Source organism: Sturnus vulgaris, chromosome 13 (genome assembly GCF_052056855.1).
Source record: "Sturnus vulgaris isolate bStuVul1 chromosome 13, bStuVul1.hap1, whole genome shotgun sequence".
Classification (NCBI taxonomy): Eukaryota; Metazoa; Chordata; class Aves; order Passeriformes; family Sturnidae; genus Sturnus; species Sturnus vulgaris.
In genome coordinates this window covers 18,132,066-18,143,847 of record NC_142255.1, presented here as the reverse complement: position 1 = coordinate 18,143,847, position 11,782 = coordinate 18,132,066, and the positions used below count along the sequence as shown (strand labels likewise).

The 11,782-nt window shown below is 45.1% G+C and overlaps 1 protein-coding gene across 4 annotated transcripts; it reads left to right on the top strand.

The window, feature by feature from the left end:
• Positions 1-245: 245 nt before the first annotated feature.
• Positions 246-11,584, top strand: SPG21 (SPG21 abhydrolase domain containing, maspardin). Of its 4 annotated transcripts, none has more exons than XM_014874619.2 (10): positions 269-410; positions 2,012-2,160; positions 3,368-3,461; positions 7,278-7,439; positions 8,252-8,332; positions 8,929-9,074; positions 9,515-9,623; positions 10,072-10,179; positions 10,537-10,677; positions 10,978-11,584. In XM_014874619.2, the coding sequence occupies exons 3-10, from the start codon at positions 3,399-3,401 to the stop codon at positions 11,098-11,100; spliced, it is 933 nt and encodes a 310-aa protein (XP_014730105.1). In that variant the 5' UTR covers positions 269-410; positions 2,012-2,160; positions 3,368-3,398; the 3' UTR covers positions 11,101-11,584. The 4 variants fall into 4 exon arrangements, with proteins under 4 accessions (XP_088028800.1, XP_014730104.1, XP_014730105.1 ...); XM_088172675.1 differs by having other exon boundaries at positions 291-384; XM_088172674.1 differs by lacking the exon at positions 2,012-2,160 and having other exon boundaries at positions 246-410.
• Positions 11,585-11,782: the final 198 nt, after the last annotated feature.

Sequence of the window (11,782 nt, the reverse complement as noted above, 5' to 3'; positions counted from 1 at the left end):
CAAGGCCAGGTTAGACAGGGCTTGGAGCAACGTGTTCTAGTAGTCTCTGACCATGGAGGGGGTGGAACAAAACAACTCTTAAAAAGTCCCTTCCAACGCAAAGTATTACGTGAATTAACACGGGAGGCACGTGACTTCCGCCTCGGTAGCGATGGCGCCTCTCCCGCCCACTTCCGCCTCGGTAGCGATGGCGGCGGAGCTGTTTCCGCTCCGCCCACGCCCCGCCCAGGGGTCACGTGGGCGGTGCGGAGCAGCACCCGGAAGTGGCGGGCGGTGGGTGCCCCCAGCTGGGCGCGCGGGGCGGGAGCGGGAGGCGGGAGAGCAGCGGCGGCCCCGGTCCCGGTGCTCCTGGCCCTGCTCCTCGTTCCCGGGTCCTGCCAGCCGGTGAGCGCCCAGCAGTGATGGGAAAGGTGGGGGTCGTCGCTGTGGAGAGGGGCCTGCCCCTGTTCTCAGTGCCCCGCACCGAGGAGGGAGCTCTGAGGGGCCGGGTGGGCGCTGAGGCGAGCGGGGCGGTCTCTGCTCCTTCGGGACGGTGTCAGCCCTGGAAAGGCTGCGCCGCAGGGGATGGGGGATGTCTTTTGGGCTCTGGAGAGGGGTCGTTGCGACCCCTGAGGGAGGGAAGGGAGAGGGTTGGGACGCGGCCCCGCAGGGAGCCCACAGCCCCCTTGGGGCTCCATTTATTCGGGGTCTTTCAGGAGAAGGGGCTGCCTCAGCCTGTGCTGCAGAGGGGAAAGCTGAGCTGGGGGTGTAGGGGTTTGTCCCCTTCTCCCTGCAAAGCTGGAGCCAAATGTGTTTGAGGAGGGGGAAGGAGCAGGGACTGGGGGCGAGGGGCAGGGTTGGTGGAAGCAGCTCTGGGGAAGAGGGGAAGATGCTGCTGCCATATCCCGGTTACCCATAAATCTTCTTTCTCATTATCTTTTAAAATCAATAATGAATGGAATGTGTCATTAGTGTAGTGGAATAACTCACAAGGAGGCTATTACCAAGTGCTCTGAGTAAATCCATAGGTGATTCTTGTAGAGGAATTGTTTTAAGAGGTTCAAGTTCTTCAGGTTGTTTGGTTTTACTGAAAAGGAAACTTGGGTGTTTAGAAGTTGATCATGACCAATATCAGGCTCTTTGTGACCTGAGTTACCATTAGTAGCTGAATCCCTGTTTTGTGTTCATTATTTAACTCAAATGGTTCAGCTTCTCTGGGCTGGAAATCACATATAGTTGCTGTTTATATGAGTATTTGTGCGTACAAATTTAATGCTGCATTTCTGTGGAAAGGAGGGAAAAAAAAAAACATTTCAGTAAGAGGATATTCTTTAATCCAAGCTTCCTCTTGCCTGGAGAGAAAGGCAGCCCTTAGGAGTGGTGATCACAGATGCTCCTTCAGAAGAAAGCTGGTGGAAATCAGCCCACGTGTTAGTAGCCAGTGACTCACTTCTGTGAGTGGTAACACATGAACTGGGAAGTTCAAAATTTGCGTTTCAGGTGTACTCTAAACTCGCTGTGGTACCAGACAAGGTACAGGAAAAGCAGAAAGTCCACCTGCATGAGACCTTTTTCTTACCTACTGTAATGACACAGCTCTGTGCTCCCAGCCCCCAGCAGTTAGATTAAGGGTGCTGAAAGACTGAGGTGGCAGAAGTAGGGAGGTGATTACAGCAGGAAGAGGTTGCCAACCCTCTCTGGCAACCAGAGTGAGCAGCAGGAAGAATCTCCCTCTCTGGTGCCCCTGTGTCCCTGCAGGGCCTTGGCCGTGCCTTCTTGGCTCTGCCAATGTAACAGTCCAAGGTAATGTAGGTTTTAAGGCATCTCCCGTCATTTGTCTGCCACAATTTTGTCACACTGTTGTTTTCTGAAGAGCTTTCAGAAAGCCATTGATGTGTGGTTATGGAAAGGATTTAGTCTGAACCGCGATTTCCTCGCTCCAATGACTGCAGTCCCCCAGCCCAGGAAAGCATCCTTGCACCTGCTCTGCTTTGCAGGTTGTTGGAATAGATATTTCCTACCCTTGCTGTAGTTTTACCTGCTGCCAGACTTTGATAGAGTGCAGAACAGTTGGTGCAAGCACTGAAGTGAAACCACACAAATTTGAAACAGCAGCCACGCAGCTGAACATCCCGCCTTGAACCTTTGGACGTGGGAGGTGTGGCACGTGCCCTGTGGAAGGTGTGTGTTTGTCATGGAATTCAGAAATTACTTCCCTTTTTAAAACACAACTTTTCTGCACTTGGAAGATGGCAAATGAAGACTGAAAGATAAGGAAATTGCGACTAACTTAATCCAGCTGTAACCCCATAAACTGGTTAAGCTGCCCACCGGCAGCTCTCCTGCAGGGACAATTGAATTGGAGTGACTCACAGAACACAACGAGGCCTTATTTTATGAGGAATTAAGAAACAAAACCTACTGATTTAGACTTGGCAACTGTTAAGTAACAAGAGCAAAAGTTTCTTTGTTTTTCTATACTTGGTGCTGTGTGTGAATGCATGAAAATAATCTCCCAAGGCAGCTGGCTTTGGTGAAGCTATTGAGTCTGCAAACTTCACAAGAGTTTGATGCCATTTGTTGTATAAATGGAAGCTAATGGTCTCTTGCTGCTTAAAAAAATCCCAACCAGTTAAATCTTGGAGCTACCTCAGTGTTTATTGCTAATTAATGGAGTATTATAAGATACTAGTTATGTATGCTTGGACATTCTGGCTGGGGAGTGAATTAGTGGCATTCCTGTGTGAACCCAACTCAGAATCAAATTGTGCTGTGTTAATTGGTGTGCTTCAAGGATTTCTTCATTGGTAACTCCTGACAAGAGCCTGCTTCTGTGTGGATAGAATTAAAATTTCAAGGATTTTCTGTAAATTAAGCCTCGGATCAGGTGATGTTCCTGATGTGCTTTAGGACTCGTTTGGGTCAGTTATACTCAGATGGAAAAACGTGACTTGAATTCTGAGTAGGTTCGTGAAATAATGTCTGTGGTGTGAACTCCTGAGTGAATTGTATGAATATTTATTAGCTATAAACTTGGAGTGCCTTATCAATTTAAAAGAAACCAAGAACATGCTTTAGGTTTTGAAGCCACTTAGAGCCTGCAGCACAATTGACTTTCTCTACAGCTGTCACAAGGGAATGCTGCTACAGAAGCATCATCATTTTGTAATTAGGTTGATGCAGAAAGGCAGTCAGGTGACTGCCTCTTGGGGAATAATTGCATGGTTTGATGAAAACTGAGCAAAAGTGAATTTCGTGTGAGTCAGAGGTAGTGCCATCAACTGATAAGAGCAAATGACCCTGCACTACTTTATTTACATAGCACAGCTTTCAAGAGCTGCCCACGGTGAAACTGTGATATTGATTTCTCATTCTCTCTCTTTTTCAGGCTGACCCAAACTGAGTTTTTTCTAAACATCATGGGAGAGATTAAAGTCTCTCCTGACTATAACTGGTTCAGAAGCACAGTTCCTCTTAAAAAGGTATGTAAATCTTGTGGGTGAAATATCTCCTCTTGTTTTTTAGGGGGAGAGACTCGGTGTAGTTAATGCAGAGCAGTTGTGGCTGTGCTACTGAGCTGCTTTATCTCCTGAACTGTCATCCCACATGTCATGTGAGTGCATGAAAGCACACCCTTCATCTTCACATGCTTCTTGGAGGTCACTTCTGCCTGTGGTGGGGAGCAGAGACCAACAGCACTGAGCCATGCCAGTGGTCCCTGCCATCCTAGTGCCAGCCATGCCTGAGGAGGGGGCTCCAAGGGAGTGGTGTGTGCTGGGCATCACATGTGTGACCTCTCAGAGCTGCCTGGGTGCACTGGACTGAGCTGCCAGAGCCACCTCCACTGTTCCTGCTCATTGTCCTCAGGCCAAAGCAGTGTCCTGTGCACCTTCCCAGCAGTCGGGCTGCACACAGGGTCCTGAGAGTGGGAATATCCTTAACCACAGGGGAAAAACCCAGACAGTTTCTTCTGCTTAATCACACTGTCCAACCACTTTCTTCCCTTGCTTGGATTTCCCCATATCCTTTCACTGAGACACAGGAGAATGTCTGAGGTGTGCAGGGCTCCAGCTTCTGCTCTCTACGTGCTGAGTGGCAGAGGGCACACAGTGCAGTATATAACTCCTGGCCCAATAAAGCCTCGTGTACTTTCTGCAGGTCAGGCTCGCTGGGGCTGTGGTTAGAGTGACCTGCAGCAGCCCAGACTGCTGCCAGACAGAGACAGCCCTGCCTTTACACCCTGCTGCTGCAAGCGTGGTCACTGCTGTGGCTGTACAGCTGAGCAGCAGTGTCCTGTCTAGCCTGAGGTGTGTTATAATTTGATTTTGGGCTAAGCTGATTTGAATGTGGTTCCTTTATCTGGATGGTATGTGGGCTTGCAGAAACACCTTTAGGGAAGGGCTGTAGGATTCTCATTAATTTTTGCCAGTTTGTGTCTTCTGTAGAGAAGAAAGGTGCATTGCTGTTGACTCCACGTGCTCTGTTGTTGCCTTCAGGCAGTGCCTCACTGGGTCACCAAAGCCAGGGGCCAGGATTTCTGAAGAAAGATGTGTGGGTGCTCTGAGGCTCTGCTTTGTGGGATGCAGGGTGGTGAATGGAAGGAGCTGGAGGCTGTAGTTCCAAGGGAATGTGGTCCTGCTGCAGTTCAGTGCCAGCAGCCACTGCCGTCAGCTGCTGTCAGGGCTCAGGGTTTCATAACTGGGGATGTGTGTAAGCTGAAGCTGATGGTGACCTGGTGACCTTCAGACTCGGGAATGCCTTACCCTCCTAAGTGCTTCTGTCTCCTCAAAGGGCAAATGATGCTATAGTCGTGAATGTGGGGTATGAAGAAATAAACTAGTCCTGGTTACTGGAGAAAGAATTATTTTTTTTTTTTTTAAAAAGCCCAATTTGAAAATGTAATTAATCTCTGAATCAGTCTTTGGGAATACATTTGCCTGCATTATCTCACCAGAAGTGCAAAGCACGTGCAGTACAGAGGAGGGAATGACCAGCCTTCGTAATTGCTGTCAGATCAGCTTAAGGAAGTAGAGCCAGAGCAGTTTGTTGGAGAATGTGCTGAGATGTTTCTCTTGACAGGCACAGGAAATGCACAGCTCCATCCTCCTTCCTGCCCTGGTCAAATATAGGAAGTATAGCACACAAAATAACATTTTTTAACCACATCTCCTGCTTTGCCTGTGTGCCTCCATTTGCATACACTACTTGCTCTCTTATCTGAGTCCTTCCTAAAAGTTTTCATCAAGAGACACTCTGGCCCCGCTAAAAAGTTCTGCTCTTTGTTTTGAGGCGGTGCAGATTTTACCTTCTATGTGAACTGTAGCTGATCTTGATTGAGCTAACAGAACAAGAAAAAAGTTGGTGACCTCCCAAGTCAGGACTTAACCACGCTGCTGCCTACACAGCTCAAGAGCTGGAGTTAAACTGTCTAGCATGTGGCTAGAAATCAACCAGAGCAAGTGCTTAAACCATTGATTCACTGTCTGGGTTGGAGGAAAGAAATGTTATCTTTCAGCTTTAGCTCTCTTGGCGTGAACTAACTTTGGTGTTGTCATTTCAAAGACTATGGTCTGCCTTTGGAAATACTCCTAAAGGTAAACTTGGTAGTAGCCACTCTGAATGGATCCAACATTGCTGATGGAATTACAGCTGGGAACAGCAAAGCCTGGAGCCCAGGGGTTGTGTGCAAGGAGTTGTGGTGGGGATTGTGAGGGCTTTTGTACAAGGTTTATGTTTAAATGGTTTCAGTGGTCTGGAAGCTCTGGTATGCAATCTGTCTTTTTTTAATAGAGACTTTAGAAAACAACATTATCATGTGATTCCTCACATGCTCCCAGAGCCTGAAATACTGGCTTTATTAGGAGCAGATTTGTTAGTCAAGCAAATCTGATTTGTGATACACTGTTCTCTGATTGCTGAGAAGCTTAATTGCTGAGTTGGAAGAGCAAATGCTGCTTGTCTATTACTGTTCAAAAAGCTATAAAATCTCAATACAGAGGAAATGTATTTTGGCTGCTTGATTCAGGCTTTCCCCAGAAGTTTGTGCTTGTTGATCTGATACAAGATGCAGCTTCTGCTGGGCTGTGGAGTTGAAAGAACATCTGGAATATAGAAAGCAGTTTCTGGTAGAACAGGCCTTGTGTGATAGGTTGACTTAAGCCTGCCTTGCTCTTTTGCTCCTGGGTCTGTCTCACAACAAGAAAAATAAGTTTATTCAAATTGGCAACTCAAACCTAAGACACCTTGTTAAAACAAGTCAGGCTTTGGTGCTGCTAGAAAAGAAGACCCAGTCCTTAACACTTCTGAAGGTACTAATTATGGTAGGACTTGTGGTACTGAATGAGGAGCTGCTCATTAAGGATGGCACCTCAAGTGTGAGTAATGTCCCTCAGCCAGCCGTGTCCTGGGCAATGCAGATGCTCCTGAGATGCTGCCAGATGATGGAAGCATTTTTCCCTCCAGGTCAGCCTTGCAGTGCTGCCGTGGGAGTTGTGTGTATCTCTGTTTCTGGCAGGCAGCTGTAAGTGTTTCAGGTCAATAATTTGTGGTGATAGCTGCTTAATTCCGCAGGCCTGCGTGGTTCCAGACCTATAACATCTGTCCGTGGATGCAAATATCAGGAGTTGTTTAAAAAGCTGTCCCTGGGGCAGTGCTAGCTCTTCCAGCCTCCAGCTTCTGCTCTTGGTACCCTGAACTGACCTCTTGGGTCTCTCCTGAGCATGGTGCCTCCTTTCCTGAGGTGCAGTTCATTATCTACCTTATGTCACACTGCACACAATATTCTGTGTGATGGTGTGTTGTTGCTGTTATGACACAGAGAAAGAGAGAGACTCACACTCCTGACTCCGATGATTCAAGCAGCACAAGAAACACTTTATTTACATTACATGTCTATTTATAGAATTCCAGCAATGACCATGAATTGGACAGTGAGGGTAAGACCTCCTGACCCCATAGGTCCCATCACCAGTCCATCAATTTTCTCTTCCTCCAAAGAGGAATGCAAAACACTCATTGTTTACAAGAAAGAGTGTGAGAAAGTGTAAAAAGAATCTATCAACAATCAGAAGGCTGAAACAGAAGGCAATAGTGTGTGGCCACAGTTCTGTTCCAGCTGTATCCACATTGTCATTCCAGTAAGAAAACAGCCTGAAAGCTATTGTGAAAAAGAGTAAAAGAAGGCCTTAAGTATTCTAACATTTACTAGAAGTTGGAAATGTCTAGAAGCCATCCTGGCAGCTGGCTGAAGAACCTCACTTGTCTTGTGTTTCTTCTCCCCTCTGTGCCTCTCTTTCCAGATAATAGTAGATGATGACGACAGTAAAGTCTGGTCCCTGTATGATGCAGGACCAAGGAGCATTCGCTGCCCACTCATATTTCTCCCTCCTGTGAGTGGAACTGCAGATGTGTTTTTCCAGCAAATTCTGGCATTGACTGGATGGGGCTACAGAGTTATTGCTGTGAGTATTCTCAGCCCTGTGTCAAAGGTGCTGTACTTGTGCTTGTTGCTCTGATTAGAGGTTGGATAATGAACTTCTTAGTTTTGACTTAAGGAATCCATCAAAAAACTTTGTGCTAAGTTGTACTACAGAGTAGTTAGCATGTGGATCCAGGCTGGAATCTGCTGTATGTCCACAGCAGAATTTGCCCAAAACCTTGTGTGTGCACACTGTTGACCTCTCAGCCTATTTTTCTCCTTGTGTGTACTGGACACAAGTACTTTTGCCTCCAGCTGCATCTTTGTTAGCCCTGAGGTAAACACGTGAGTTAGTTCAGTGTTTCCATGTTTTCCTTAGGGATGGTGGATAACGTGGTTCTTAGATTATATAATAGCTGCAGATGCTATTTCACTCCTTAAATCCTACCAGCCTGCACTTCTGGAGCCTCTCAGCTCCTGAGCTGAAGTGTTAATTTGTACAATATATTAAACAGCCTGGCTTTAGGAGTATCACTGTCTTTTGCAGCAGTTAATGATTTCTGTATCTGTTACATGCTACAAAATCACTGAAGAACCATTCCAGCCTCCCCTCCCACTGATCACAGGGTGAGGCAATGCTGCACTTTCCCCAGCAAACTCTGCTCTGTGGCACTTGGTGTGTTTCTGTGTAACTGAGGGGGAGGTGTTGGCACCCTCAGGCTCTGGGGACCTTGAAGAACAACTTCATAATATTGGAGAGGCACGGCATTGTCTTGAAACCTTAAATGTGAGAACTGGTACAACTCTGAAGCAGATTGAGCTCAGCCAGTTTCTTCTAACTTTGTGTTATTTTAGTTGCAGTATCCAGTGTACTGGGATCACCTCGAGTTCTGTGATGGATTCAGGAAACTCTTAGACCACCTTCAGCTGGATAAAGTGAGTGCTCCCAGACAAGTCGGCAAATTGTTGCAATAAAAACCTGATATTGAAACAGGCTCATTTAAGAGCCAGTGCAGAAAACAGGATACAAAAATATAGCCCATAAATAAAGAGGCTGTGTTGCAATTTCACATTTGAAACTAGTTTATTTTTGAAGGTGAATGCCCTTGGAAATGGTCATACTTGGCTTAAATTCAACTGCTATTCCAGGCCTATTAAATCATATGGGTTAACTTCATTTTTTGTTAGATCTTGTGGAAGTTATCCTTCCTAACTCACATAGTACAGAACACCACGTTTGAGTCTCTTGGGTTGGATAGCAATAAAGAACAAAGTGAAATGTTTGGGTTTTTTCTTAAGCTTGATGAACATAAAGAAATTGGTACTGTGAGTCTTTGGGAAACATTTCCTTTTGTTAGTATTTATCACATTTATATTGCACATAAAACCAGGGGATAAATGGAACAGTGATTCTTTCAAAAACTGGGTTATAAGGACAAGGTAAACTCGAATGACCTATTTTTGTAATGAACCATTGTGCTCAGAGGTCACGTTTCATCATCTGTTTGCTTTGTTTTTTTTCTTTGCATTAGGTTCACCTTTTTGGAGCTTCTCTGGGAGGCTTTCTGGCTCAAAAGTTTGCTGAATACACACACAAATCTCCCAGAGTCCAATCTCTGATCTTGTGTAATGCCTTTAGTGACACTTCTATTTTCAATCAGACGTGGACAGCAAACAGGTAAAGAAGACAGACAAGCAAGCAGACTCATGGCATTAATTTTTTTGCAATGAAATGTCACATTGGATATGTGTCTAATCTGATTCCAGCCTGGGGGAGGGAGGTGTGGAATGGAATACTTGTGCCTTTTAAAAGCACACCATGAGGAGAATGGAAATGTTAATGCAGTGTGGAATTAGACAAATTGTTCTGTGATCCTCTGTGGATGTGTCATCAGATTTAAGAACTCTGCCTGTTGTCTACCAAAACCATTTAGAGCAAGAAGAGTGTTGTTCACCATGTTTAAAGTATACTTTTGCCATTAACTAGAAGTTTCTTCAGGTATGAATTTGAAGTTAAAGCACAAAGTCTGTACAAGGAAAGAAAGCATTTACAATACAGCATCTTTATGTTGAGTCCTTGGTGCTTGAAGATACTGTTATATATTATTTCTGTTTTAGCTTTTGGCTGATGCCTGCTTTTATGCTGAAAAAAATTGTCCTTGGGAATTTTGCATCTGGTCCTCTGGATCCTGAAATGGCTGATGGGATTGATTTCATGGTGGACAGGGTAGGTGGCTGTGTGCTCTGATGGCTGTGATGTCATTCTGTACTTACTGAGTGGGAGGTTGTAGATATCTCTGCTGCTTTCTTCATTCACTGACCCAGGAAGGAGGAATGAGAAGTGGATCTTTAGCAGATGTTGATTGTCACAGCCCCAGCAGTTTAACTGATTCACTGACCCTCTACCTTAGTTCTGTTTATTTGTGTCAATCAAGAGGAGTGAAGGAACTGAGGTGGAAAAGGAGAAAATGCTGGGATAGAACTGTAGGCCATGCTCTGGGGGCAGGAACAACTCGTGGGATGTGGTTTAGGCATTTGTCTCATGCAGAGTAATACTAAATTGGAATTATAACCTTCATTCCTTTAAAACTATCTTTTCTTTGGCTGTATTGTTAATATTGCATTAACTTCCTGCAGTGAATGTGTTGCTAATCACTGTTTCTCTCTACTGCAAGCTGGAGAGCCTGGGCCAGAGTGAGCTGGCCTCAAGACTCACCCTGAACTGCCAGAACTCCTATGTAGAACCTCACAAAATCCGAGACATCCCTGTAACCATTATGGATGTAAGTGAATCTCAATTTTTTAATTAAGCATTATTTCCTCCCTTTGGCAGGTGGAGCCACGATATTCAGTTAGCAGCTTAGCAAGCATTTGCAGCATGTAACTTCCTATTTAGGGAAGCCTTCTGCTGACTGGGCAACTTTTCTCTGCTACGTTATGAAATAGATATTCTGTGACATAAGTTTCAGTAATTACAGTATTAGCTTTCTAGTTGTCAGTGCCCAGGTTTGCTTGTTTTCTGTTTCATTAACACCATTCCACAAAAAAGCTGAGATTCTCTTCTAGGAGCAGCATGCAGCCAATCTGATGTAACATCAAAATCTGAGGCTCAGAACTCACTGCTGGGACTTGTTCCATAGGTGTTCGACCAAAGCGCACTTTCGACAGAAGCAAAAGAAGAAATGTATAAACTTTACCCCAATGCCAGAAGAGCTCACCTCAAAACAGGAGGCAACTTCCCCTATCTCTGCAGGAGTGCTGAGGTCAACCTGTACATTCAAGTGAGTTCCTGAGTTCAGTCTATGAATGTGTTTAGCCACAAGAACAGCAGAAGGAAGCTCCTGTTGAGTTTGCTTTTGTTTCTTAACTTCCCTGTGTGCTCTGTGCTGCTGATACCAAAGGGACAGGGCTGGGAGCAGCTTGTGTCCATGCTGGGCCAGCTTTGAGGGTTTTCTGTCTCTGAACTCTTACATTCCAGAGCCACAGTTTCACCCTCAGAAGTTGCTCAGAAGGAATGTTTCTATTTTACCAAGACACTGTGCTCCTACACCTGTTTCTGTGTTATTTCCCATGTCCAACAGATCCATTTGCTGCAGTTCCACGGTACCCGGTACGCAGCCATCGATCCCTCCATGGTCAGTGCAGAAGAGCTGGAAGTCCAAAAGATCAGCCTTCACACCAGCAACGAGCAAGAAGAGCAGTAAGCTTGGGAGTGCCAGTGAAACAGAGGCATTGGTTTGGTGGTCTTCCTGTGTACAATCAACTGCTCCCACTCTGCCTTTTCCCTTGTGTTAGCCGATTATCACTGTGTGATTCCAACAGGATCAACAGTCAGTGAACTACCCGTGGACAGCAACCTCCAGCAGTGTAATGGAATAGATCTGTTTAATTTTTAGTCTTTGGATTCAAGAAAGCATCTTTGAAGACTACACTTTTAAAAATAAAGACATTTTTTCTACCAAAGTCTTCACTATATCATGTTCTTAAGCAGAACAGTATTTCCTTTTATATTTTTCACTCGGCTGTATATATTACCACATGCAGATTCTGTACTTATAAGCTGACATATTTTTGTTGAATATTTGATTTAAAAGATGTTTAAGTGTCAATGTTGCCCTCACTTATTTGCTTCATACACATGGTGTTGTTAGTTTGTTTCTATTTGAAATAAAGCATTTGAATTTTTAACTTTCTTGCCGCTTAAAAATGGTTTTCAATAAAACTTCACTTTCAGCAAGTGTAGCTTGTTTTGACTTCAAGAAAACAGCAGCCTAGCTCACTGCAGTCCTGATTTGCTTCTGTGAACACCTGTGGAAATGAAAAAAACCACCACTACCTGCTTGAATTCCTCTCAAGCTTTAACTATAAGGTTGTACTGGTTTAGGT

Coding starts and splice junctions, on each gene's coding strand:
- SPG21 (XM_088172674.1), top strand. CDS start 3,399: ATGGGAGAGATTAAAGTCTCTCCTGACTATAACTGGTTCAGAAGCACA. Junction 3,462..7,277: donor GCACAGTTCCTCTTAAAAAG/GTATGTAAATCT, acceptor CTCTCTTTCCAG/ATAATAGTAGATGATGACGA. Junction 10,180..10,536: donor TCCCTGTAACCATTATGGAT/GTAAGTGAATCT, acceptor CTTGTTCCATAG/GTGTTCGACCAAAGCGCACT.